This window comes from Chelmon rostratus, chromosome 22 (genome assembly GCF_017976325.1).
Source record: "Chelmon rostratus isolate fCheRos1 chromosome 22, fCheRos1.pri, whole genome shotgun sequence".
In the NCBI taxonomy this organism is placed as follows: Eukaryota; Metazoa; Chordata; class Actinopteri; order Chaetodontiformes; family Chaetodontidae; genus Chelmon; species Chelmon rostratus.
The window spans coordinates 5,991,587-6,019,195 of NC_055679.1; the positions used below are offsets into that span (position 1 = coordinate 5,991,587).

The following is a 27,609-nucleotide window of genomic DNA, read 5'->3' on the forward strand; positions in this document are numbered from 1 at the left end:
GGTAAAAAAGCATTTTTTGGTTCTTTATTTTATTTTTTAACCTTATTTAAAACATGGTGCCGTGCGGTTTTCTTGCTCAGCCCCACGCTCTTACATGGTCAGCGGTTAAAAAATGTTTGCCAAACAAATATGAAGGCAGTTGGAGGCATGGAGGCGCGAAGCCTTTCACGAAGGCGGAAGTATATGCACGATTTTTCTCTCGCCTCGTCGCTTCTCTTCGGCCACCACGCGGAGTTAAAATTTCCCATAGTGCTTTGCACAACATGGCTGCGCCCCGGTGTCGGCGTGTGTGTAAACAGTTGTAGCCACGGGAAGAAACAAATTCTAGTTTTCATGAATAATTTAAATCGCACCACGGCCATTGGAATACAGTTCATCTCTTTTCAAGCAACAAGGCAAACATGAAGATTAAATCCAAGTCTTCGTATCACAAATCTGAGAACACCTACAGGGTGAGAGTCCAGAAAGTTACTGCAGCGTGATGCTAATAGAGACACAGCTGTATAAGCGTAGTAGCAGTTTGTTAACTTATGTTTTATATGCAAGTTATTGTAATATTAATTTCACTCATAGCACATTCTAATAAGTTATTCCAAAAAATGGCTTTCGACCTGCTATCCCTAATGTAGTCCCAGTATTACAATAACATTGTTAGAGCCGTTGTCTCCCTGTACTAGCAGGTTTAAACCCTTCTGCTGTGTCTCTTTCAGTTTCTCACATTTGCTGAAAGACTTGCCAATGTCAACATTGATGTCATTCATCGTATTGACAGGACTGGATCTTATGCAGAGGTTTGTACACTCGATACCTTGGCAACATGATTGTTCCTCTCATTTATACAACGAGCTTCTCACTGTGTTTATATCAGACAATGACTTGTTTGGCTCCTTATACAGGAAGTAGAAACATACTTCTCCGAAGGACTGACAAAATGGAGAGACCTCAACTTGACAGAGCATTTCAGTACGTATGAACTACCATAAATACCACGTTATTTGCTATTATCACTTTGTAGTAATTGTTAGGACATGTGTGGTTGTAGTCAATGAAGAATGACTGTCTCTCCTCCACAGCCACGTTTCTGAAAGGAGTTTCCAACAAGAGCCAGTCATTCAACATGCTGGTTTTCCATCAGGAGTCGATAGTGGAGAGTTTGAAAACGCACCTGAGTGTCAAGAGCAGTCTGGCCTACCAGCCTCTGCTGGAGTAAGTCTTCTGCATTGTTTTGCATGTGGCTTGTGTTTACCAGATGAGCAGAATTGTTGTTGATTTACTAGCTGTAGGTTAAAGTGTGACTCCAGTCAGTAACTCCAGTGGCATGTCTCCTCTCTTTCTCCCTCCAGCCTGGTGGTGCAGCTGGCCAGAGACCTGCAGACTGACTTCTACCCCCACTTCCCTGATTTCTTCATTCTGATCACCTCCCTGCTGGAGACGAAGGACACTGAGATCTTGGAGTGGGCTTTCACCTGTCTCTCCTATCTCTATAAGTACCTGTGGAGGCTCATGGTGAAGGACATGAGCAACATCTACAGGTGAGAAACAAGATCAGACTCTGTGGAGGCTTTCCAGGTGACTCCATATTCCAGCGTGGTGGAAAATAAATACCTCTTTTCTCCCCACAGCTTATACAGCACACTGTTGGCACACAAGAAAGAACACATCCGCAAGTTCGCGGCAGAGAGCTTCTCTTTTTTGATGAGAAAGGTGGGTTACTGGCATGTGAGCAGATGTCAGACATGAACCCCTGTCTTCCTTTCTTGTGCCCTAAAGTTAGTGATAAAATGATGTCTCAATGTCTCACACAGGTTCCAGATCTTGATGGCCTGCTGGATCATGTGTTCTCAGATCTGCAGCAGCACCCTGGCAAGGCGGAGGGAGCAGGTCAGCTGCTGTTCGAAATGTGCAAAGGAGTCCGAAACATGTTACACTCCTGCGCCGCAAATGTGAGTTTCTTTTCCAAGGAGTGTACATGCTAAACAATAATGCTCAGCAGAGTCCCTTGCTTAGCACAAAGACTGTATGAACACTGCACAGAGTTTCCAGGTATCAGGGTATCCTTTAGGGTGTGGCTAAATTGTGATTAACAAGTTGCCACCAAGGTGTGTCCCCAGGATCTCTGTCAGATCTAATGAGAGCCATAATGCCATACTCAAGGCTTCATGACAAACCAGTGGGTGACATCACGGAGGGGTTACACTTGGTTTAGCACAAAGTGTGAGTTAAGTTGAGTTAAAATCATGAAATGAATCAGACTTCTTCCCTGTATGATTTGATGGATGAGGTCAGTCACTCAGCAATGTAAAACCTTATAATGTGTACATTTCCTTGAACTGAAGGTTGAACAAAGCTGTCCAATAACTGTCTCTTCACCTTCCTCTCCAGGCTCTCCCTGCAGCTTGGCGTAAGCTCGGGCCCTCAACCTGCCCAGGAGTCTCTTTGCCGTGGGACACTGTTAGGGATGCTCTGGATCACATGGCCGAGGCTGCAGCCAATCATGTCGACAGAGAGCACTTCCTGGTTTTGTGGGAGTCCTTACAGGTGGGCTAGATGCACACACCAAGATGTTTTACTTTCAGTCAGAACGTGCAAAAACGCTTCCCTGGCGGCTGGACTTTCCCCGCTTTGTGTCTGACGGAGGCGTGTCCACATGTACAGGTCAGTGTGGTGGAGGTCCTGGGCATCATGGAGGCTAAAGGAGCAGAGGCGGGCCAGGCAACAGAGCAGCTGGAGAGGCTGCTGTTCATTCTCCACACCCTGGTGTCCCACAGGAATGGAGCCAAGATCACCAAGCCGGAGGATGTCTGCCAGGTAGCAGGGGAACACTAGTCTCTCCTTAAAGTCACAATGACGTGTCTTTTTACTCTTTTCATCATTTATTTTGCTGTGTCTACAGACGGTGTTGCGGCTGACCCAGAGCACGTCTCTGTCAGCTTCTTGTTCCCGTCTGCTCCTCCAGATCACCTCCTCTCTGCTCCTCGGGGAGAACGTCACCCTTCCCAAGGCACTCATCCAGGAGACGGTCCAGAAGGTGTGTGTCAAAAGAACAAGATCACATGTGTGTTTTGAGAGTTTTGCACCAAGGCTCAACGATATACAAAAAAAAGATCATATCGCAATTATTTTGACAGATATGAGTCACGATTTCTTTTCATTTTCACTGAAAAACTATAAACATGATCATAATGTAATTCTTGCTGGGGTCTGTACCAAACAAGCATGTTCCTTTATGTCTGGAGAATATGATGCTATATATGATGCCTCATTTATGATAGTACATTGTGACAAATTTTACCTTTATAAAAACACCAACTTTACACCATATTGCCATGTCGATAATATTTTTATTAATTGTTTGGCCCTATATTGCACATATGCAGGGTGTCTGTAAGGATGTTAGTTTGTCTGTGTAAATTTGACTCGCTGTCTTCTTCACAAGGTGTTTGGCAGCACAGTGGGTCAAGATCTGATACTGGAGTTCACCAAGGAGATGTTCACCATGAAACAGTTCGAACAGGTGAGTTGCCGATAGAGAGTGCTTTCCTCTGCTTTTGGTTCTGTTTTCTCTTTTTTCACTTCCTGACACTAAATTTTCTGTCCCTCCCTCTCCTCCAGCTCTTCCTCCCCAGCCTGTTGAGCTTCACTGCAGGTTTGTTCGGCCGCGGCGACCCCCTGTCTCGCCACTGCGGCCTGGATGCATTGGTGAGTCTGATCCTCGCCAAAGCCCCACCCCCCACAGATGGCTCCATGGCCTTTGAAACCTATCCACTGCTCTTCACTGGACAAACCACAGGGTGAGATATCACAGCATACATCACATATGATATTTTCATCCGTTAGATTCTGGCTACCTTTAAAAACAGCCTCCGTCTTTGGTCGTCTGATTCATGCAGTTATGAATCCTCTCATGTGTTTAGATTTGAATGTATTATTTTGCAGGAGGTTAACATGTTTACTCTCCCCCAGCAGAGTGTTGAACAGTAAGGAGGCAGTTCAGGCCAGCAGTACGACATCAGAGCAGCCTGCAGTGCCAGAGCTGGTGCTGTCGCTCGTCAAATTTCCTGAGGAGAGCCAGTCCATCACTGACCTGTCACTGCCCTGGGCCGCCCTGGTGCTTCTGCCACACCTCAGGTAACACACACACACACACACAAACACACACAACCACACGAGAAGACACACATATACGTATGCACTATTACAGTCCTCAAATCTTAAGTTAATAGAATAAGATTTTCACATGGAGCGTCAGAGAAAACTAGTCAAATATTACAGCAAGAGTCTTTATTAATGTGAAAAGATGTCACTTCCCTCCTCACATGCTCATTTGCGTGCATGCATTTCTGAAAGGTCGGACTGATCTGTTGTATTTATGTTGTTTTATTCTTCAGGCCTATCGCTCCTCTTTCTGTTGTTCCCGCTGTGACTACTTTCTTGAACCACCTCCTGTGTGAGATCGAGTCAGACAAACTGGGAAAAGGTTTGTGATGTGTTGTTTTCTTTTAAATGTTCACACTGTGTGAAAAGGGAAAGAAACTGAAACGGTAGTTGTTTGTATTTTTAGTCTTATTACTAAGTTATTAAGTAAAAAAAATTTCACATATTTGCTGGTAACAACTTTTCTTGCTTTTCTTCACTCTGTATTGCAAATATTTAAGTTTCCAGATAGTTGGTCAGACAAAATAAACTATTTGAAGGATGGGCTGCAGGAACTTGTTGGACACTGAAACTATTCATTTTAAAAAAAGGGGCACAATATTTTATGATCCATAATGAGCATCATCAGTTGCAGGTTTTAATTCCTCCTTGAAGCTCTTTCTCTTTGGTGTTTAACCAAAAAGTGTGAAAATAGAAGCAAGATTTTGAATTGTGCGTTGAGTTGTGCTGTTCTCGAGACTGACTGAAGCCCCTCTGCCCCGTGATCACTTCTCCACCCTCCAGCTGGTCTGTTTGTCGCCAGACAGGCCCTGAGCTGCCTCCTCACTCTAGACGGCTCTGCTGAGCTCCTCTCACTGCTCTCTGTGGACAAGATCAACTCAATCCTACGGTACTCACTGCCCCTTTTTGTTGCTAAATGCAATGAGGAATCTCCATTTATCGCAGCAGATAGTAAACACCTCTCTCACTTCAACTTCTCACCATCGTGTTCACTCTGGTTACAGGAAGTTTCCTACAGACCTGTCTGCCCTGCTGTTAGCAGACCTCTACTACACCCGCCTGTCACTCAGTGGTGTTTCAGAGCACCTCTCCCACGGTGCACTGCTGGAGCTTCACCAGATCCTGCACGCTAACCTCTCCTCCAACATCTCTAAGGTACAGCCACAGAAGCAGGGACATAAAGAGATTCCTCATTATTAACACAAAGACATTTAAACAGGAGTTTCACAGAATATCTAAACAATAATATGAACATTTTTACCACCAAACTCACCAGTGTGCTGCTATCTCTCTCAGATCCGCCTGCTGACTTTGAGGATTCTGTCTCAGTTTGAGGCTGAGCTCGCTCCGCAGGCCGAGGTACGACTGTCAGCTCATATTCTCGTGAAACCCAATCACATGTAGGAAAACTATAAGCTCTTGTGCTTATTTGTGTTTGTGTGTGCCCCTCTGTCCAGGGTGAGGAGAATGTGGAGGTGCAGCCCGTGTTCGCGGTTTGCCTGCAGGCTGAGCTGGTGCCGGCCTCGGTGCAGGACTACAGGGAGAAGCTGCTGCACCTCCGGAAGCTGAGACACGACCTGGTGCAGCCCAGTCTGCCACAGGGGCTGCCCGGCACCTTCCAGCAGGTACAGAGGAAGCACTCCTGGCTGTTATTTCTTCCTCTTTTCAGCATTTGGAAAACAGCAACACCAGGATATTGATCATTTATTCTTGCGGTGTGTTGTTTTAAAGTTGGTCAATATCTGCAGCAGGATTTGGAAGGTGTTGAATCTCCCGACTCTTAACACATGTGCAGATTCTGAGCTTTGAAGGACAGTGTGACCAATGAAAAACCAGACTGTTGCAGTGCATGCGAGTATACAGTCGCTAAAAATGTTTAATTGCAGCACTGTTGCTCTTATTGCAGTATTTCACATCATGATATGATCATTCCAAGTGTAATATTTGTCACTTCCTCACATACCTAAAGAAGAAAAATGTCATAGATTTAATTATCCCTCTTTTATTATATACTTGCTATGATGCTAGGACACCGAATCTTCTAAGGAGTGTATTGCAGATTACAGTAACTCTATTAAGTACAAATACAGATACAACAGGAGAGATATTTCATTACTATATAAATGGTAGAGATGTTTAACATAAACACGTCTCTCTTCTCCTCATTTTTCTCCAGGTGCCTCTGCGTTACCTCATCGCCATGCTGTTCATCAACTTCAGGCCTCTGTGGGATGCAGTCATTGAACTTCTTGTGTGAGTATAAAATTAAGTCAGCTCAAACTAACACTCTTATGAAACCCTGTATCGGCCCTCTGGCAGATAATGTTAAACCTGAATAAATATCACAAATATTCAACATGTTGAGGTGTCCGCTGAATCCGTTGATCATAAATGGATCTCTTTCCTCCTCACAGGAGTCACGCCAGAGGGATGGACAACAAGGACTTCTGGAGGGTCTACCATGAACATCTGGAGATGGTAGTGGGGCTTGCTGGTAAGGGCTGCCTGCTGTGCTGCAGGATTCTGGTGCATCACATTGTCATGAGTTACATGTAAACTTTTTGTCTTACATGCTGGGACCCTCCACTGTTAAAACAACAACACGTGGTGGTTGTAGAATACAGTGTTACTAAAGCAGATTTGTGCATGCCACAGAAAAAGAGTTGCAGGAGGATGGTGAGGGTGATGATGAAGAGGAGTCGGGTCTAGGTTGTGAACCGGGCTGTGACGTCATTGAGAGCGGGGACGTGGGTGTGCTGTTCCTAGAGCAGTTCAAGCTGACCTCTGACCCTAACGAGAGAACGGACTTCCCCAACTTCCGCAGCCTGCTGTGGCGCTCCATGGCCCAGTTTCCCGACAGAGTGGAACCACGCAGCCGGGAACTGAGCCCTCTGCTGCTCAGATTCGTCAGGTCAGTGTTTCCAGTGTTTACACCCCCCCCCGTAGCAGGTTGATCTGTGCCATCGGAGTGTACGTATCTAGTCCTGATGTCTTTTTTGTTGTTGTCAGGAATGAGTTTTACCCCGCTGACCTGCTGGTGGCACCTACTCAGAACTTGAGGAAGAGGAAGGATGCTGCCCTGGAAGAGTCTGGGATGGCTGTGGAGGAAGAGGAGGAGAGAGAGGAAGAGGAGCAGGAGGCGGAGGAGGAGGGGCGCAAAGAAGAGAGGAAGGCACTTCCGAGGAGAGCTGCTGCAAAGTAAGATATCAGAATCGCCCGGACTGTTTGGCTTTGTGACAGTAGACAGACAGAAGTATTCAGATCCTTTACTAACTAAAAGTACTAATACCACATTGTGAAAGTGCTCCACTACAATTAAAGGTCCTGCATTAAAAACATTACTTAAGTGAAAGTATATAAGTATTATCAGCAAACGTATTTAATGCTTGTGAATGAAAATAGTGTGGGAAATATCTTTTTCTTACAGACAGCTGATTGCCCATCTGAAGGTATTCGCCAAATTCACCAACCCTTGCTCTCTCTACCTGGAGAGCAGCCTCAGTGAGCTCTATAACCAGGTAACCTTCACACACACTTTTTGCTGTGAATACCAAGATGTTTGCACATATCTGGACACTCTTAACAATGCAAGAAGGGACTGGCCCTTTGACATGACTGAAAACTTTCTGTTTTAATATATCAAGGTGGTATATCAAACCAGTATGATATATTCTTCTCTGTTTTCAGTTGCTCTGCCATCAGGACCAGCAGATCCAGCGAATTGCTCTGGAATGTGTTCTCACATACAAAGACCCCAACATAGTACCATACAAGTAAGAAAACTACCTTAACCACCTTAAGAGATGGGCAGGAAAATAGATATACAGTAACATTTCTCTTAAAGCAACAAGCTCCCATTCTTTCTTTTCCTCAATGGATTCATTGTGAGCGTCTTGGATAGGAATCAGAGCTCTCGTCCTCAACCCTCTATGGTTACAGGCGGAGGAATGTTAACTTCCACCTTGGTGCTGACTGCCTGACATCATGCCCTCTATTGTCTGTTATTAAGCTATCCGTTTACTGTGCCTCCAAGCGGACCTGCAGACTGATGTGTATTTCCTGGGAAGTTTTGCATTACAGATGCTTGTGTGTGTGACTTATATTTTGTGTGACTTTGTTCAGGATCACGCTGTCACACTGACCTGGTTTGTTTGAATGAATCCATATCTTAGGATGTACATGGCGATACTAGTTATTAACTTGATTATCATATGCACATATAACATCATTATGAGGCAGCATTTTGGACAATTAGGAGTTTTTTTTAACCAAGTTTGAGTCTCTTCGCACAAGACACTGAAGCACTCCAAGATGCAGGGGTGATGTCGCAGGGTTGACCTTGTTTTTGTGTGTGTGTTTGTGTTTTGTGTGTTCAGGGAGAATCTTGAGAAGCTCCTGGATGACAAACACTTCAAAGAGGAGATTGTCCATTTCAACATCTCTGAGGAGACAGGAGTGGTTGATGCTTCCAACAGAGCCAGACTCATTCCTCTTCTCATGAGGTAGTGTGTGTGCGTGTGTCCGTTTGTGTGTGTATGTTTTAATTTTGTTTTCATTATCTATCAAATAGGAGTATACATTTTGGAAAGTGCATTTATTTGCTTTCTTGATGATGAGAAGATTGATACCACTCTGATGTCTGTCCAGTTAGCTTAGCTTAACATAAAGACTTGAAACAGGAGGAAAAAGCTTGCCTCGCTCTGTCAAAAGGTGACAAAATTCATTATCCAGCACTTCTAACTTTCAATAATTAACACGTTAAAACTTGTTTGTAAAATCCGCACAAAAAAAACAATATGTGAAAATGATGAGTTGTGCTAACACTGGTTAGCTTAGCGTAGCATAAAGACTGAAAGCAGGGGCAAACAGCAGGTTGTAGCTTCATATCTAATTGACAGACATGAGAGCGGTATCAGTCTTCTTGTTTAGTTTGCTGCAGGACAGTGATTAAGTCTTAAGTCAAACTTTTGCTTGAACTTGCTAACAACTTTACTCATTTTGTATGTATTTTTTTACTGAACCATAAAACAGCACCCACAGGTTATATATTCGATAATGAGACAGCTCGTAAGCTGCCTTTCACCTGCAGGAAACCAGCAGAGCATATTCTTCTTTTTTTAAAAGAAGAATATGTTTCTAGAGGCTCGGGCCTCAACCAATCTGTCTCCCACACTTTCATTGTTGACTTATTAATAATATTGGTTCTGTGCTTCATTGCAACCAGTGGTTGCAGGAAATCAGCCATCAGAGATGCACTGTGGGAAGCAGTAGACATGTTCATACATAAGTCATTGAAAGAAGTAAAGGGTGATGGGATTCATTTTTTTAATACCTGGTTTTTGATTACTTTGCCCTTTTCCTATTCAGTAATGCACCACAGTTTGACCAGAAGTAACTAACTCTTTGATTTGATCTCTCAGTCACCAGCCCTGTGTTTGCTGTTCCTGACACAGGATCCTGTTTGGCCGGATGCGCAGTAAAGCAGGCAGCAAGTTCCAGGGGAAGGCGAGCGCCGCCTCCCGGTCCTCTATTATTCTGCGTTTCCTGGCAGGTTGCCAGACTGAGGAGCTGGGAATGTTCATCAACCTGCTGCTGGAGCCCGTCTGCCATCACAGCCAAGGTAGGACACGTCTGTGGCGGTAAATGATTTTCATAGATGCAAACACTACAGGGAACAAGCAACAAAAATTGCAGTCTGTACCACAATTTTAGTTTTCTAGTTAACTAGTAGAGCCACTTTGGGCCATGATATGTTGCGTGAACATAAGAGTGTTTTTTCTGGACTGACATACTGTATATAGTTGATTGTCAGAAAAAGATAATGTAACACATTTTTTTTTGGTCATAATTAATAATTAAGGTAATCTGCAAAAACACCTCATATTTGGCAGTTAAAGCTTTAAAGATGTGATGTTTTTCTTGATTGTACATCAAGATAGATTTAATATTTTGGGGTTTTTTTTGCAGTGAAACAAAGCAGAATAAGCATTTAGAAATCATCAATTTGTGCTCTGCTAACCTGTGATGAGCATTTTTGTCTGCAATTTTATAAATAGACTTTATTTGTTCCTTCCATCCACTGGCTGCAGCCTGCAGATAGACTGCATCCAGTGGGGTTATTTGGCATGATTTTAATAGTTTATCATATGCAGCACAATACACAGGAGTTGCACAAGAAAAGAAGTCTCTGTTGGACTAATGCTCCCCTGAGACTCAGATCTAAAATCATCATTTTAGCAGTAAAAGCTCCCGGGTCAATCTTCCCCCATGTCCGCGTCCTCAGGTTCCTGCCTGGCAGCAGTGGAGAAAGCAGTAGCTGAGACAGACGTGGGCGCCGTCCTGCCGCTGGGCCGCCAGCACAGCCTGCTGAACATCATCAATGTGGTGATCCAGAAACTGGGCCACCTCATCCACATCTACCTGCCCAAGGTGCTGCAGATCCTGCTGTGTGTCACCGCCTCGGTGTCCACCGTCCTGGATAACAGGGACCAGGTAATCAGGATAGAGATCCATAGGAATACTTGTTTGTTTCTGTATTGCTAGTGGTCAGATTCCTAAATTCTGCCTTATAGAGTATAAACTACCAAGACAACCTGAGAGCATCCCAGAAGTAAAACTGAAGCGGTTGAAGCTGTTCAGATACAGCTGCTGTAATACTGTGTTTTTTGCCTTCAAGTATTCTTACCTCTAAAATGTAAGTGTGTGATTGACCTACAAGTTGAAGTGTGCCATTGTGAGCCAAAGGGCGAGCGTGAGCAGTTTATTGTAACTGAAATGCATAAGAGGAAACTAAGATTGTTTTAGAAATCAAATCACAGTGCTACCACAGTTTTTTCCAGTGTTTACCGAGTCAGGTTTGTCCTGTGCTTTTTGTGTCATTTAAAAAAGAACAAGAAAAAAGCGAGAATTATAAATGCAACCATGTAAGTTCTGAAATGAATGCAACCAGGTCTTAGATCCTCCCTTGGACCACTGAGCCTTGACCCCCCACAAATGGATAAAATCTGACTGGGTGGCAAAGACCAAAGCATGTACAATGATCACAGATAACTGGAGATTAATTATTTACTGTGGTGCCACCTGATCTTACAAATGTGAGCAAAGACATGAAAAAGACTAGAAACATCATCAAAAGCCAGTAAATATATTTGTTCTTGAATGTTTTGTTACAACACTATATAACAACCCCCTGCATTTAGAGATGCAAACCTAAAAAAAATAACTCTGCATCCTGATTTCTGAGTGTTGAATTCTTCACCTGTTGTCTGCAGCTACGTGGAGGTTGCATCAGTCCTCTGAAGAACCTGAGGCGACTCGGCATCCTGAGGATCCAGGACTTTTTTGACAGCTTCGACTCCTACAGCTTCAGTGGAGATGAGCTGGACGCTGTCTTTGAGGCTGTGGTCTGGCCTCAGGTACGTTCTGCAAACACCTTTTGTGTTTTTATTCTGGGTTTTTTTATTGCTGTGTTTGTTTTCTTTGTCCATGCATTTCTGGCTCGCCGAGGAGTTTACATGTCTTTTTGTGCAGGTGTGCCGTCTCCCCACGGAGAGCCCTTACTCCCCCACGCCTCTGCTGAAACTCATCCATGTCTGGAGCAAAAACGCCAGGTCAGAGTCCAACTCTCTTCTCCATCTGTCTTAATCCCATCACATTCTATCTACCTGAACTTCTCTACCATTTAATAGTAGTTTCCATCCAGAGTGAGTTAAAGAAGGAGGTACAAAGATTTTTTTTGAATGGTACTTTCAGGTGCTTCCCGCTCTTGGCCAAGCAGAGGACAAACCAGCCGGAGTGTGATGTCCTCCTTAACGTCTTCGCCCTCCTCTCAGCCAAGAATGCTTCTCCGGCGACCATCGCCGTGGTAATGGACATAGCAGAGTCTCTCGCAACCACTGAAGACTTTGTTGCCTCAGAGACTGAAAAAGAGCTGAGTGTGAACGGCTGTGTGTTCCCGCAGCCAGAAGAGGGCGCTCTTGTCACTGCAGGTTAGCAGTTTTTTTGTTTTGTTTTTTTTTTTTTATCCTTAGTGTATTTCCTAACTCCAGTGTCAGGCTAATTGTTGTCGTATATCCTCCAGACTCATTAACTCAGGGCTCCAGACTGCTGCTGCCTCACATATCCACCCTGCTGCAGTACCTCAGCGGGGTTGTGCGCAACACCGACAGACTCAAGAAGAAGAAGTTCAGGGCACAGGTGGCCAAAGAGCTCAACATCCTCTCCAAGTTAGTTTTGTATTTGGATGAGCGCATTTTCACATTTCTCACACACACAGCCAACTAATCATTGCAGCTGTGTTTCAGTGCATGTAAGACGTGTTTGTTCTCTGCACTTCTCTTTGTCTCCTTGAACACATTTCTGAATGTGTGACTTTCTCTCTGTCAGGGTCAGTCGATTTGTGAGCGACAAGGAGCAGAGCTCAGTGCTCATCAGCCTGTTGCTGCCTTACCTCCAGAAAGCCAACAATCCTCCGGTATGACTAATAACTTGTTATTTATCTGTTGTATGAAAAATGTCATGCCCAGAAAAGCTGGTTGATTTCATAACGATCCGATATTTGATGGTAGATCAAGAGTTTTCTGCCTTGAATGGAGCCTCCAAGGCCGTGTTTACCACCTCCAACTATCTCTACCAATTAAATGATAAAAGTTATGAAAACGGTGGGGTCAGAGGCACGGTCAGGGATTTTAGTCTGGTGAAGGAGGTACAGTTTGCAAGTGTCCAGAAAAGCATGTGCGCCTGGGGGGTGGAACTCAGGGCAAAAAATACTTTGTTTGGGCTTTGTTTAGAGTTGTTTGGAATGGATTGTGTGGATGTGTCCTCATGCTGCCCATGAACGATCTTCCTGCGTGTTTATTTCAGGAGACAGAAATCGACATCCTGGCCACAGTGCAGAACCTGCTGCGGCAGTGTGTGCAGCCCTCCGCCTTCCTGCGGCCACTCAGCAAGCTCTTTTCCATCATCCACAACAAGCTGCCCAGGCAGGCCCTCACCAATGTCTTTCAGGTATAGCAAAGAACTGAAGAAAATATTGGGTTTAGATGTGATGATACATTTTTGGTCTAGGTACCGTGACTGCTTAGAATGTTTGTTTTTTAATGAATCTTCCTCCCTCTTAAAATGTCTGTGCCGCTCTGCTTTCAGACTCTGTCAGATCTGGAGCCTTCCCTCATGTACATCACTGATTTAGCCACGAAGGTATGATCACTGATTATATTCTCTTTAAATATCACAGTATTATTTACACATTTACCTGAAAATTCCCGTAGTGGTCCCCGCAAAAATCTGTCACCTATCAAACCCCATCAACACTTACACCGGATTCGTAATGTTGCAACCAGTAAGACAATGCTCATCATTTCCTGCTCGCCCTCTCCAGCTCAACGCATTTGACAGTCGACACTTGGACGAGATCTACTTTGACGTACGCCTGACGGCTTTCCAAGACGCCACCAGGCGAGTCAAAGACATGACCACTCTGGACCTGGACTACATCAACACCATCATACACAACTGCTTCCACACCTATGAGGTAAGCAGATACATGATACAGATGCGCTGCCTAAACTAATAGCTACAGCCCAACAGGGATGTCAGTATCTGTTTGATTTTTCCATTCCTCCCTCCTCTCTCCCTCCTTTTGATGTAGATCGGGGACATGTCGCTGGCAGACAACGCCACCTTGTGTCTGTCTGCGGTGATCACCCAGCTGGCAGTAGTTGGGCCTGGAGAGCAGATCTACAGGGACATCGTACAACACACCATCCTGGACGCTGTGCACAAGGGGCTTCGCAGCAAGACAGAGGTTAGGAACACGCACCTCTCCTCCCATTTCTAAACACCCTAGCTGTATCGAGAGGAATGCTGTGAACTCGCTCAGTATGAAGGAAGTCTCATCCTCTACTCTCTGCCTTCACTCTTCCAGAGTGTGCAGCATGACTACACCACGGTACTGGCCTGCCTGGTGAAGACCTTTCCCTCCAAGAAAGAGTTCAGAGACCTGGTACAGCTCACCGACTACAATGATCTGGAGTCTGACTTCTTTGAGCACATGAAGCACATCCAGGTAAAAACTGTGAAAAGTCACTCCTCCATCTCCTTTTCTCTAGTTTTATTTTACTGTCTCACACACAAACACACACACAGAACCCCGCACACTGACATGTGACATGACGTGTGTGTTTTTCTTCTTCTTTCTGTTTAGATCCACCGTCGGGGTCGTGCCCTGAGGAAGTTGGCCAAGCAGCTGAACGAGGGCCAGTTGGTGTTGACACCTCGTTCTCTCCAAAACTACATCATGCCGTACGCCATGACGGCCCTGCTCGATGAGAAGATGCTAAAGGTGACCTGTGCACACAAAGACTAGCAGGAAGCTGTTTTATTTCAAAATGTATTAAAATATGCATATTTTGTGTGTTAGTTTGCATGTCTAACCAGTCCTTTCCTCACATAATGCAGCATGAGAACATGATATCAGCGTCGGTGGAGGTGGTGGGCGCAGTGTGCCGCAGGCTGACCTGGTCCAGGTACCTCTACTACCTGAAACACTTCATCCACATCCTGCAGACAGCGCAGGCTGAGCAGAAACTGGCTGTCAGGTGAGATTGTCTGCTTATAAATCAGATTTTATTCACCACTGCATTGCTTTTTAATGAGCATCTTTATTTTCAGTGATTATACGTACCTTTAATTAATTTGTTAAAGCATTTTATAAACGCTGCACGACGTGACTCACTCTCCTCCTTCTTCTCTTTTCTGTGTTGTGCCTCCTGAAATCCAGCTTGCTGGTTACAGTCCTGGAAGCTTTCCATTTCGACCATCAGACCCTCAGCAGAGAAATGGAGGCTGCCAAGGCCAGAGAGGGTGAGCGACCAACTGCATGCTAATTTCTGGTCACTTAACATACTTTCAAACAAGCATGTTTAATTTTATTTTTACATAATGAAACATCCTAAATCAAACACATTTTATCAAGCTGGGAGCGTTGCAATCGACGCAGATGATGAGGAGCAACCTGCAGCCGATGAATCGGACGCAAGTGACGATGAGGAGGCAATGGAGGTAGACGGTAACACTGCTGCATCTGATGATCCCATGGAAACGGACACCACCAAAGCAGAAAAGGATACTGTCTCTAAGGAAGCCTCTGGAGCCAAGGGGCCAGCAGCTCCTACACCCACCGCAGTGGCCAGCGGGCTGCCGCAGAGCAAAGAGGAGCTGGAGTCTCTGATCAGCGCCATCCACCAGACTGTTAATAACAGCGTGCTGCCTCGTCTGCACAAGTGCCTCACTGCAAAGGTACTACATGCACACACATACAGTCTTAATCTGCTCGGAAAACTTTAAACAGCTGTATAATAGTACAAGTGTGTGACGTCTAGGTAAAGCGTGATGAGGAGCACAAGGCTGTGAAGTCGAAGGACGTGAAGGATGAGGAGGTGGTGAGGATTCCGATAGCCTTCGCCATGGTCAAACTGATGCAGACTCTGCCTCCACACATCATGGAGGCCAACCTTCCTGGGTATGTACCTGTGTGTATGTGAATCCACACACACTGGATAGTGGATGCGTTTCCAAAATTGATGCTAAATTCTATGTTGAGATCATACCGTATACAAACAGGTCCACTAAAGATGTTGGTGTAGCATTTGTTTAAAATTACACTGTGTCATTGTGTGTGTCATCCAGGATCCTGATTAAGGTGTGTGTTGTGCTGAGGAACCGTTTCCAGGAAGTCCGTGACGTGGCGAGGGGAACTCTGGTGAAGATCATAGAGACTCTAGGCTGCAGGTACCTGCAGTACCTGCTCAAAGAAATGCAGTCGGTCTTGGTCAAAGGCTACCAGGTATGAGCACAAAGTCACGTGTTTGTGTGTTGGTGTGTGTGTGTAATGCATTATAAAATGTTGTTGACTTGTTACAATACATTATGTGTCGTGTTAATCGTTTAATTGTATAAACCAAATAATTCTTCACACAGTCAACAAATTCAGAAAGAAGAAGAAGTTAAAATAACAAGTAGCAAATAGTTGAACTTGTCAGTGGAAGTCCTAATGTGTCCTCCTGTTTCTCTCTTTGTGCACGTTCTGTCCAGGTTCACGTGCTAACATTCACAGTATATCAGTTGCTGTCAGTCCTCAGTCCGACCCTGAAGAGCGGTGACCTGGACCCGTGCATGAACATGCTCATCGATGTAAGAACACTTCACCACATAGGCTCCCCTGTGACAAATAATGAGGATGGCCTACTTATTGTGTTTTCATTTTTGATTTTCTTCCCTGTTGGTCAGATCTTCAACAACGAGCTGTTCGGGGCTGTGGCTGAGGAGAAGGAAGTGAAGGGGATCGTCTCCAAGCTGATGGAGGCTCGACACAGCAAGAGCATGGACTCCTATGAGCTGCTGGCCCAGTTTTGCAGCAAGGAGAGCGTCACCAAGTTCATACTGCCACTGAAGGAGGTGAGCAGGGACTAATTTTAGGTTTACAAGACTCTGTATGTATTTAAACTCAGATGACAGTGTGTGAGAGTCTTCTTGAAAGCCACGAAGCACTGAATTTGACTTAACACAGGCCACTTCACAGACAACATGCTTCTATCATCATGTTCAAGTGCACGTCTTGTGTTCAGGCATATTTTGAAATACAAAGTCATGGAAGTATTTCAAATCCATTTTAACTTTGACAATTTTTAAACATAATTAATAGTCGACAATAACTAACATATTGTAAACGCAGTAAAATTATTTGTATAACACAGCTCTCCTCATTTCGCCTTCTTATTTCTGTTTTTTATTTCCCCTCCTCTCAGATCCTGGAGACTTCATCCAGTCTGAAGGTGTGTAACCGGGTGGGTGCTGTGTTAAGGCGACTGGTCCTGGGTCTGCTTGTCAACGGGGGCATGACTTCCCAGGATATCTTACTGCTGTGCCACGGCCTGGTCAGCCAGAGTCTGCCGCTGCTCACCAAGAGAGACCGGTACACACACACAAGCTCACATCAATACACAGAAAATCACTTTGATGCTTATTTCCATCTTCCATGCATGACACTGTTTGTGTATGTGTATTTGCAGAGAGAAAGCCGCAGCTAAGCCTCCACCAGACCCCAGACTGCCCCCTCCCAGCTGCCTGCTCCTGCCTCCAACTCCAAAGAGAGGGGGTCAGAAAGCTCTGGTCAGCAGCCGAACCAACATGCACATCCTGGTGGATGCTGGCCTCAAGGTGCATATTAAAACACTCCACCAAGCTATTATTTAACAATCTCAAATAACATTTTATCAGCATTGGTTGGAAGGCCATGCTGTAACAGACGTGTGTGTCTGAAAAAGTGTTGTGAAGTGCGTGTCATCATGTGCATTGATTTCTCAGCTGCTCCATCTGAGTCTGAAGAAATCCAAAGTGACGTCGTCTGAGGCCTCGGCCCTGGAGATGCTGGATCCTTTCGTGCTGCTGCTGCTCGACTGCCTCAACTCCATGCACGTCAAGGTGCTCGCATTTAATGTGTGCACGGGCACCTTTTATCGCCCCGCCATCGGTTGATCAAACCCACTCCCGTCTCTCAAATAAATGAGATGGAGATTATAACTTGCACTCCCTCCTCTTGACGCTCAGGTGATCACAGAGGCTCTGGTGGCGTTCACTTGGCTGTTGAAGTTCCCTCTGCCAGCTGTGGAGCAGAACGCCGACCAGCTGACCAAGCAGCTCTTTGTCCTGCTGAAGGATTACTCCAAGGCCGGAGCTGCCCGCGGGGAGAACTACCACCTTGTCCAGAACTGCTTCAAGGTACCGCAAATAATACATACACATATATGCACACACCTGAAGATAAACAGTGATGCAGTCTGTCAGTGTATTGTTTGAGAAAATTTCTCTTAGGTTTTACAGTATGAAATATCATGGCCTCCCTGGATTGGACAAAACTAATAAAACTAATGAAGATAGAGCTGGTGTATTGATTTATGATGTCCATTCTGTCTGTTTGTCTCACAGACCATCACCATACTGGTGAAGAATGTCAAAAGTAACAAGATTTCAGAAACACAACTGCAGGTGCTGCTGGGATACGCAGAGGAGGACATCTACGACCAGTCTCGTCAGGCCACGGCGTTTGGCCTGCTGAAGGTGACCAGTGACCAGATCTCGAAATCGAAGATCAAGCCCCCTGAGCTACGTGTTTACATGTGTATTTGTCTCCGTCTCCTCCAGGCGATTCTGTCCAGGAAGCTCATTGTTCCAGAGATGGAGGAGGTGTTGAAAAAAGTGTCCAAGCTGTCCGTCACCGGCAGCAACGCTATGATCAGAATCCACTGCCGACAGGTACTCGCACATGAAAGAAGGTCACATGTTGCCTCACTACTGTACAGTGAATGACAGAAATGTTTAAAAGTCACGTGCTCAGCTACTGTTCATGCTTTGTAGATCTATCTAAAATACCTGCTGGACTATCCACTGGGGAGGAAGCTGAAGAGACACCTGGACTTTGTGGTGTCCCAGCTGCAGTATGAGCACGACACAGGCAGGGAGTCTGTGCTGGAGATGCTGGCCTACATCTTCCAGACTTTCCCTAAGGTGAGTAAATTTCCTCTCAAGTCTGCACATGCACTGTGGTTAATACTGCGTGCATATGGCAGCATCCTGACATTACACATTTAACCAGTGGAGCATAGCCCAAACAAAGGCAACCGAAAAACAGTCACGACAAATCATGTTTTTATTTTCCCGCTCAGAACCTGCTGTTTCGGCACAGTGGTCTTTTCTTTGCCCCGCTGGCGCTGGTCGTGGTCAATGATGACTCTGCGCGCTGTAAGAAAATGGCTGCCATGGCCATCAAGGCCCTGCTTACCCACCTGGACTTCAACCACCAGAACACCCTGTACTCCCTTGTCAGCACCTGGCTGAATGCAGAGAAGGTATTGAGGTTTTCAGTTTGTTTAATTTTTGCTGTGTGCTTTTCAGTACTTTTGGTGATTTTTTTCCCATGTTTCAAAGTCTTCAATATTTTTTAATAAGAACTTATTTAATCCGCTGACCTTCTCGCCCTCCCAGGCCAGCCTGCGGCGTCTCGGGGCTCAGATTTGTGGTCTGTTCGTGGAGGTGGAGGAGGAGAAGTTCGCCCGTCACCTGGACGACCTGCTGCCTCTGCTGGAGAGAGCGATAAACCCCGACAACTACGAAGACGTGAGGCGACACATTTGCACCCCCCATTGGCCACGAGTTTGAAACCCGAGGAAAAGAAAGCGTAACTCTGTGTTGTCTTTCAGATCGAGGAGGAGCAGGATGAGAAAGGGGCAGATAGGCTGTTGTTCAGCTTTCTGACTCTCATCACCAAACTGAGCAAACACTGCGGCCTGCTGGAGCTCAGCAAGCCTCATGATACACTCCGTCAAATCTGGGGTAAAGCACTGACACACACCACCTCTCCATCGCTTACATCACATATGTCAAACTGATTTCATAAAGGGGCGTGTGGCTGCAGGTTTTGGTTCCAACCAAAGAGGCGCACCAGGCCAACCAATCAACATCAAGGGATCATTAGTTATCAGCTGAAGACTGAAATCAGCTGATTAATTGATTCCAACCTGCAGCCACACGGCCCTTTATGGAATCAGTTTGACATGCCTGGCTTACATGCACACACACTCCACATGCACTCACTTTTTTGTCACATGTGCTTCCTGCAGATCACATTGAAGGCCACCTGCGGTACCCTCACTGCTGGGTGTGGCTGACGGCCTCGCAGCTTTTTGGTCAGCTGTTTGCAGCCCATCAGGCAGAGCAGCTGGTCGCTGTTTGGAGAGGAGAGGGAGCAGATGCTTCCCCTCAGGTGGCGGCCACAGCCTTCATCACCAGCAACCTGGACAAGAAGGTGAGGCCAAGGAGCACGTGCTTTTCCTGCAGTGGTCTGATTTCTGCGTCTTATTGTCATTACTTAAACAAAGGTTCTCTTGTTTTCCTGCCTTCTTGATGACATTTAGATGAGAGAGCTGGCGTTATCTTTCTGCCATCAGCTACAGTCCAAGTTCCTAGACACGGCGTCAGGAGAGCAGGTGCCCAAACTCCACCAAAACACATTTCAGTCGAAATTCAAACTCACACACGAGATTTGATTGACGTGCGTGTTGTGCTCCGCCCGCAGGTGATCAAGAACCTGCTGTTCGTCGGCAAGGTGATCTACCTCGTTTCCCCCGAGTCTGACGTCACCTCCCCTCAGGAGGAAGTGAAAGAGGAGGAGGAGCAGAGGGAGAGCGGAGATGAAGAGGACGGAGAAGAAGAGGGGAACGAAGAGAAAGACAAGGAAGAGGAGGAAGATGACAAGGATGATCGGCCTCCTTCCCTGCTGTGGTTGATTAATAAGCTGTCACTGATGGCCAAGAGAGAGGCAGCACACACCCCCAAAGTTCCCCTGAAGGTACACATATAAATTAGGGGTTACATGTCCATTTCTCTGGTTGAGCAGTGACTAAATGCAAAAGATCGTTGAATTACATCTTTAAGTTTACTCTAGTCTTATGTTCTGAAATATGCAGAGTGTTTCTATGTTAAAGTTGTGCTATTTAATATTTTTCTAAGAGCAATGGATCACATTACTATATTTATGTGAAGGAGGCTGCTGAGTTGTGAATGCACAAAGAAATATCACCTGACCAGCTCTACAGAAAACTTAAGCATCTTCTTTAGCATCTAGCTAGTGGTCATAGTGGAGCATTTAAGGAAAGAACCAGATGGTGGCGACCGAAACAGAGCTAAATGGAGAGCGAATAATCGACTTCCATTCATGTTCTGTTGAAGCACTTAGCACAGCCAGAACATGTTTGTAAAGACAGCCACTCTGTCAAAACTTGCATGTCATTGTATTTGAATTTTAACATTTCAGCCTTTCCATTAAGTTGTTAAGTTATTTAATTTTCTTTCCCTGCGCTCGCTCCTGCAGAGAACGTGTGTGTTTAAGTTCCTGGGAGCGATAGCCATGAACCTGGGGAAGGAGCGACTCGGCCCCTACCTGACCACCATCATCACTCCTCTGTACAGGGAGCTGGACAGCACCTATGCAGACCAAGGTAACTGCTCTTAGACTGTATTGGAAAGCCTAGAAAACTATTTGTCACAGGGTCTAACATGTGGGAAGTGAACTGTGAAATAAACCTCAGACTTCTGACAAATATCAAAAGTGATTCCACTGAACTCTTTGTCCAGATCCCACGCTGAAGAACCTGGCGCAGGAGCTGATAGAGCTGCTGAAGAAACGAGTGGGGCTGGAGAGATTCTCCCTGGCCTTCTCTGCTGTTCAGAAGGAGTTTTCAAAGAGGCGAGCGGCACGCAAACGACACAGAGCCATGCAGGTATGATGGACACCAAAGCGTACACACACACACACACACACACACACACACACACACACACACACACACACAAGAGCAACAACTTTAGTCCTAGAGAAAAAAATGACGCTTGTCTTCTGATTTCCCAGGCTGTGGCTAACCCAGACATCGCAGCTAAGAAGAAACTCAAGAAACACAAGAACAAGATCGAAGCCAAGAAAAGAAAGATCGAGTTCCTTCGGCCCGGATACAAAGCCAAGAAGCACCGGAGCCACGCGCTCAAAGACCTGGCCATGGTGCAGTGAGCCATACAGGTGGCTGCATCCGTTTTAACAAGGTGGGAATGAAAGCTGGCCAGTTGACCCAGGAAAGTGACTCTTGATTTGCCTTGTGGGCTACCTGGCCAGATATATACAAGTCTCACCTCATGACTTTTACCATTCTAATTATTTTGTCAGTTCACGAAGCAAACATCACACTGAGGCAGGAAAGACAAAACTGATGGTTCTCGCTGGTGGTTGGCTGGGATTTTTACAACATCCTTGTTCTTCTCACATGCAAATTAATGACCTAACCCATCTCTTGTTATGTATCCAACATCCTCGTGTGTGTGTAAAAGGAATTAAATCATCCAACACCTGTTACACAGCAGGATGTCTCTGCATCGGTAATGACATGAATCCATATGAATTGCCAGATCAAAGCTGAACTCTGTTTTTACTTTCCTGCTCTGAACAAAGTGTAGAATTGTTGTCAGATTTATACCCTGTGTAGTTAAATGTCCAACTTTTGTAATTAAAAAAAGATCAGACACAAAATGGTACAATCACTGATAGCAATCTTTACTGAGAATCATTTTCACTGTACAAGCAGATATAAATATGCAACCATAAAACTTTGAGCATACAGTTAGTGTTTAGTTACTATACTATTAATATGCCAAAGCTGTACTCAGGGATTTCAACGGAAAAGGGTTTTAATGTCAAAATTATAAAACAAAAAAAACATGGGAACAACACACATGAAGAGGAAAAAACAATAGAAATCCATGACATTGCATCTGCCTGACAATATTGTACAAAAACAGCCCAGGCTGCAGTAATACTTGGCCAGAGGACATATAGCAGTTTGTTTTTTTTCGTCGTCACTGTTTAAGGCCAAATTTGCGATTTCACACAAGCCAGCAGATTGTTTACAGGGAGGTATCCAAAGCTGCATTCCATATTCGCTGCACTAAACATGGAAATTCTATGGCCAGTCCAGCATACTGCTAAAAATTGTCAAATGAGTTGGCAGTCCCGCAGTTGCTTCTCCGTGATGATGTGTCCTCATCTGTGCTCAGGTCTGGAGCAGAAGCGATGTTTGTGATGAAAATGCTGCCTCCTGGTGGAACTTCATGGCATCTTTTCACTGACATACTACTGATTTTCTAGTTTTACTACGTGTGAAGGACTTCACCCCTCTGGAAGAAGAGGGAGCTATTATTGTTCAGCGAAGACACCTGATTTCAGAAAGACTGCAGATGATCAGAGAGGACGGGTTTATCACAGAGTCTTATTTATTCCTATTAATCCATTATAACTTGAGTGTTGACAGTATTACAAATGGATTCATAAAATTAGCAACATTTAACATGTCCATTCACAGGTGTTTTTTCCATTTGCAAAACACATAACAAATGTAGATACTAACTCGTTGCCCATCCATCACTGAAGTCATACAGCTCACTAAAACCTTCACTTGTGCCTCAAAGATTGGGAGGGATGGGGGCTTAAGTGTGTTCATGCCCAGTCCAGACATTACTGCAGCCTTCGCTTCTAAGTCCCAGGCTTGAAAGGCGTTAGGCATTGGGAGGGCTTGGCCAAGGCTTCAGGTGGGTTGGAGAGGGGGAGGAGTGCAATCACTGGTCCAGTGGCAAGTGGGGGGTGGGGGTGGGGGGTCAGTCACAAGGCTTCATACAGGAGGGTCCAAGGTCAGGTGTCTGTACAAAACGGGTGAGAGCCTTTACTGCCGACTCTTCAGGGAATCCACCAGCCTACGAGGACACAACAAATACAATTCAGTTTTAGTAAACACAAATTGGTTAACATATTGGCCAATATCTACTGAATGTGAACTAATGCGTAATCTAGTCAACTTTTTTATAAGCCCTCCACAGTCATTTACCTCCGAATTTCTCTGATTACAGCAGATATCTAATATGGTGTTGAGTTTTATGTTGAGTAAAGTTACTTTTTTTCTATTATTTCTCAACATAGTATGGTAAAGCCTACCATTCCATTGCCTCATCCAGCCCTGTGCCCTTTGTGGCCGAGGTCTTGAATATCTGCCATTTTCTGTCTTTGAGGGCAGGAAGGCCCAGAGCGTTGGCCACCTCCGTGGGCGTCATTGCCTGGTCCATGTCCTGCTTGTTTGCAAATACAACCAGGATGGCTTTCTTCAGCTCTTCCTCCTGGTTCAAGCACAAGGTTGCAGAATTGCATCATGAAAACAAGACACTTTGAGCTCTTACTTACAAAAAGTACAACCAAACATTTGCCAAGTGGCGGCGAAAATTATCTGTGTAATTAAGGCAAACATTTCACAGTATCTTGTCAAGAACCAGTGTTAAACAGATAATGTGACCTCATGGTGGCAGAGTATTTTCAATATGATTAGAGTTGATTCGCTGTAGACAAATCTTCCCAAAGGTTCTTCAGTAGTTTGAGGCTACACATCCCTACAGCTCTGCTGCCAGAATGATGGTTCGAGCATGCAGTGAAATCCCTCACATCTGACTTGTTCAACGTGTTTAGGTGGTAGTTGAGAGTAAGCCCGTTTACCTCCAACATGGCCACCAGCTCAGACTTTGAGATGCCCATCCTGTCGCGGTCACTGCTGTCAACAACGTAGATAACTGCATCTGTGTTTGAGTAATAACACCGCCAGTAGGGCCTGTCGAGCAGAGAGAGGAGCAGAAGGTGGTCAGACTGGAGAGGAGGATGAAGGGGTCGGAGAAAAGCTCCGTCGAAGATGCAAGAATGAGAAGGGACAAAAAAAAAAGTTCAAACATTTAAAAAGTGAGGTTAAAATAATGTAAAAACAGGAAAAGTGGATGGTGGAGAGATGAGAAGTTTTTACCACAGCCAATTGTACTGTACAAAACTGTATAGGCTCTAAATGTAATATCTTAAATTTGACATTGGAGTTGCAACAGTATGAGATCTGCATGGTACGGTGGTGTCTCAGAAAATATCATTTCACAACACACTAGTCTTACACTATTATTATTGTTGTTATTATTATTATTATTATTATCAGCAGTAGCAGCAGCTACAATAGCCATTGAAGGAATGAAGACAGAAGGGCTTTTTGGGGTTGAATAAACACTATTATATATTTTTTTATTATGTCCTGACAGACAGGAAACTTTATATATATATATATTTTTTTTAAAGTAACACTAATCCAGTAGTATTCAATACCATAGATGAGCAAATGTCTACGGTATGATAAGTCAATTTTGATACCATGGTATACTGTGAAAAAGGTGTATCACTGCAATCTCATTTGACATATACCAAAGCTTGATTTCAAGAATCAACTAAGGCACAAGCTATTCAGAGCTACATCCACTTTCCACATACATGCATTTCCACACATTCACTCCTGGGACCTCGGCAGCAGTCAACATCTGCCACTAACACCTACCTGATACTTGTCTGTCCTCCCAGATCCCACACCTGGAACTTCAGATTCTTGTATGTGACTGTCTCCACATTGAAGCCGATTGCTGTGCAGAGAGAAATCCAAATGGGTACAGTCAGGGCAGAGAACACAAGCCTTATTATGACTATCGTCTCATTTGCATGTACAGGCTGATATTTCTGCTGAAGACAAGTTCAATATCTATTCTTAATCACTTTGTAATGTTAGGAAGATATTAGGAGAAAATAGGTTTGTAGAGACTTAATGTAATAAAAGAAATGTCAAATGCTGATTACCAATTAGAAAACTTAAAATCTAAAGTATTCTGCCTTTAAATGTTTGGTGCTCCACAAAGATGCCCAAATCAACAAACCACAGTGACACAGCATATGGGTAATGGAAGTCTGTGTTTTTGTGAGGGGCAAACATGCAAATATTCAGCATGTGTATTATCACAGGGGAAAATAACAAGGAAAATGCTTAAATTGTGAACAACTGCCGGGGGCGGTCGGTATTCTGATATCAATATAGTGTCCTGCATCAGTAGATTCAGTCGATGCCCAGCAAGCCTGTTTGGGCGGAAGTTTGGCTTTCAGCCAGAAAGCCACTGTTTGTATCCCTTGTCCCAAACCATGATCTTTTCCTCAACCTTACCAAGTAGTTTTGGTGCCTAAACGTAGCCAAACTGCAACTGAATACTGAATACAACAATAATCACTTCAATCATTTCAATAAATGAAAATGACAAGTCAACTAAGTCAAAAAAAAAAAAAAAGAGTAATTGTTGACTTTTGCATTGTACTCGAACCCCTGTCTCCTGTATGAAAGCCCTGTGTTTGACCTGTTCATCCACCACATCCTGTTCCCTACATGGACTTTGTCTCTCTTTATGTAACCTGACCACCTAAAGGTGTTCTGGCAGAAAGCCCTGAAGGCAAACCGCCCGAACAGGCTTGCATAGCAGACTAACAATTGCCATGTACACAGGTGTGACAACAACGTGCACTCAGACTGTCACGCAGCTCACTGAAGTCTGCACTGCTCTGCCCTGTGAAACGACGCCCATCTGGTATTTCTGTGTGAAACACCAAGTTTTTAGGGAGACCCGTCAGACGAGAGGATGGATTCCAAGACCACTTCTCTTGAAAGTCGTCAAAGAAGAATGCTAACAAGACTGGCTGCCTGTGTCTGGCTCTCCTTGTAGCAGCATTTGCCTGCAGTATTACTGGGTGATGCCATTCATAATCTAATTGTTGTACATAAAGAGCTTGATCTCATACCACTATGTCTGACAAGATGAGAGTTTAACTGATGTGAATCTAAGGTTATTGTGTGAGGAGGAATTAACACTAAGACCAAACCAGTACATACTGGGGATTGTGGTGACCACCTCTCCAACCTGTAGCCGGTAAAGAATGGTTGTTTTTCCAGCACCATCCAAACCCAGGATCAAAATCCTCATCTCCCTGGTGCCAAACAGGCCCGAGAAGATGCTAGAGAAGAAACCACCTGAAGAATAGACACATGGGGAGAAATCAGTGAGAAAATTAGCTTTACATTAGTGGCTGGGAGGAAAATGATCAACCAAAATAGCAAACGTGTTTGTTCCATCTTCATTATGAATTTAATACTTTGGGTGTATTGGATGTAATATATCACTTTGGTGTCTGGTGACCCAATTGTGGACATTTTACATTGTTCTGACTTCGCATTACCTTAATGATATCTCAAATAATGAAAGTCTAACAGTTAATCAATGATTAAACAACTGCAAATAAATTGTAGTCGATGGGAGTCATTGTTGAATTACAGAAACAGAGAAAAGTGAATGAGTGAAAAGAGTGAGAGCAGCTCTTTTCCTGATTGCCATGACAGTGGCCTCGCTGTCAGCATCACTCAGGTGGTTGAGCAAGTTAGCTGAGGTTAGCTTAGCTACAGTCACAGATGTTACTGCACGATGGAATTAACTGGAGACTGCAGGTTGTCGTGGTTCATCTGTGATATCCTTGATGTCAATATGTACATAACTATGAAACAGATCACACGAAAAGCTTGGGAAGAAAACGTTCAGGAGATGTTCCCGACAAAAACATTACGGATGAAAAGCATACGGCATTCACTGTCAACAGCTAACGTTAGCTACGATAGCTAACTGGCAACAGTCGCACCGCGCGTTTAAGATACAAAGCATAGAACAATACCGTTAACTAATTATTCATATAGGTATTCAATGACAAATACATAATTTTATCGAGCAACAATTTAAATACTCACCCATTTTGGTTATAATGCGGTTCTTGTGTCAGCAATACGGTAGCAGGTTGGACAGAGACCTTCTTCCGTATGGTTGACGTGTCGCTGAATGATATCACCGACTCTCGCTTGGATATGTGTTCGCAAGATTCGACACACGCAAAATGTTAACTTTTAATGTAAAATTGATTTAAAAAAA

At 44.6% G+C, this 27,609-nt stretch overlaps 2 protein-coding genes across 2 annotated transcripts; one reads left to right on the plus strand and one right to left on the minus strand.

Annotated features, from left to right (window-relative positions):
• Nucleotides 1-310: 310 nt before the first annotated feature.
• On the plus strand, nt 311-22,370 carry utp20 (UTP20 small subunit processome component). The gene is made up of 61 exons (XM_041963492.1): nt 311-452; nt 711-791; nt 897-963; nt 1,074-1,206; nt 1,344-1,532; nt 1,623-1,704; nt 1,806-1,943; nt 2,383-2,538; nt 2,656-2,808; nt 2,894-3,028; nt 3,437-3,514; nt 3,613-3,791; nt 3,967-4,128; nt 4,389-4,477; nt 4,939-5,044; nt 5,160-5,310; nt 5,452-5,514; nt 5,613-5,780; nt 6,332-6,408; nt 6,570-6,649; nt 6,811-7,066; nt 7,165-7,353; nt 7,583-7,673; nt 7,843-7,928; nt 8,532-8,657; nt 9,609-9,775; nt 10,439-10,647; nt 11,427-11,570; nt 11,686-11,765; nt 11,908-12,143; nt 12,236-12,380; nt 12,541-12,628; nt 13,018-13,161; nt 13,300-13,353; nt 13,535-13,687; nt 13,805-13,960; nt 14,081-14,221; nt 14,360-14,497; nt 14,614-14,753; nt 14,936-15,018; nt 15,131-15,453; nt 15,537-15,676; nt 15,844-16,000; nt 16,249-16,347; nt 16,444-16,611; nt 16,962-17,128; nt 17,226-17,373; nt 17,521-17,637; nt 17,764-17,934; nt 18,142-18,273; nt 18,358-18,468; nt 18,571-18,720; nt 18,879-19,061; nt 19,198-19,329; nt 19,413-19,545; nt 19,833-20,017; nt 20,127-20,198; nt 20,288-20,560; nt 21,083-21,209; nt 21,346-21,491; nt 21,620-22,370. Exons 1-61 carry the CDS (start codon nt 402-404, stop codon nt 21,773-21,775), a joined length of 8,454 nt encoding a protein of 2,817 aa, XP_041819426.1. The 5' UTR covers nt 311-401; the 3' UTR covers nt 21,776-22,370.
• arl1 (ADP-ribosylation factor-like 1) lies at nt 22,292-27,527 on the minus strand. Its single transcript, XM_041963493.1, has 6 exons — nt 27,432-27,527; nt 26,529-26,666; nt 25,161-25,242; nt 24,293-24,404; nt 23,744-23,922; nt 22,292-23,505 (listed from the first exon to the last, which is right to left on the minus strand). The coding sequence occupies exons 1-6, from the start codon at nt 27,433-27,435 to the stop codon at nt 23,475-23,477; spliced, it is 546 nt and encodes a 181-aa protein (XP_041819427.1). The 5' UTR covers nt 27,436-27,527; the 3' UTR covers nt 22,292-23,474.
• Nucleotides 27,528-27,609: the final 82 nt, after the last annotated feature.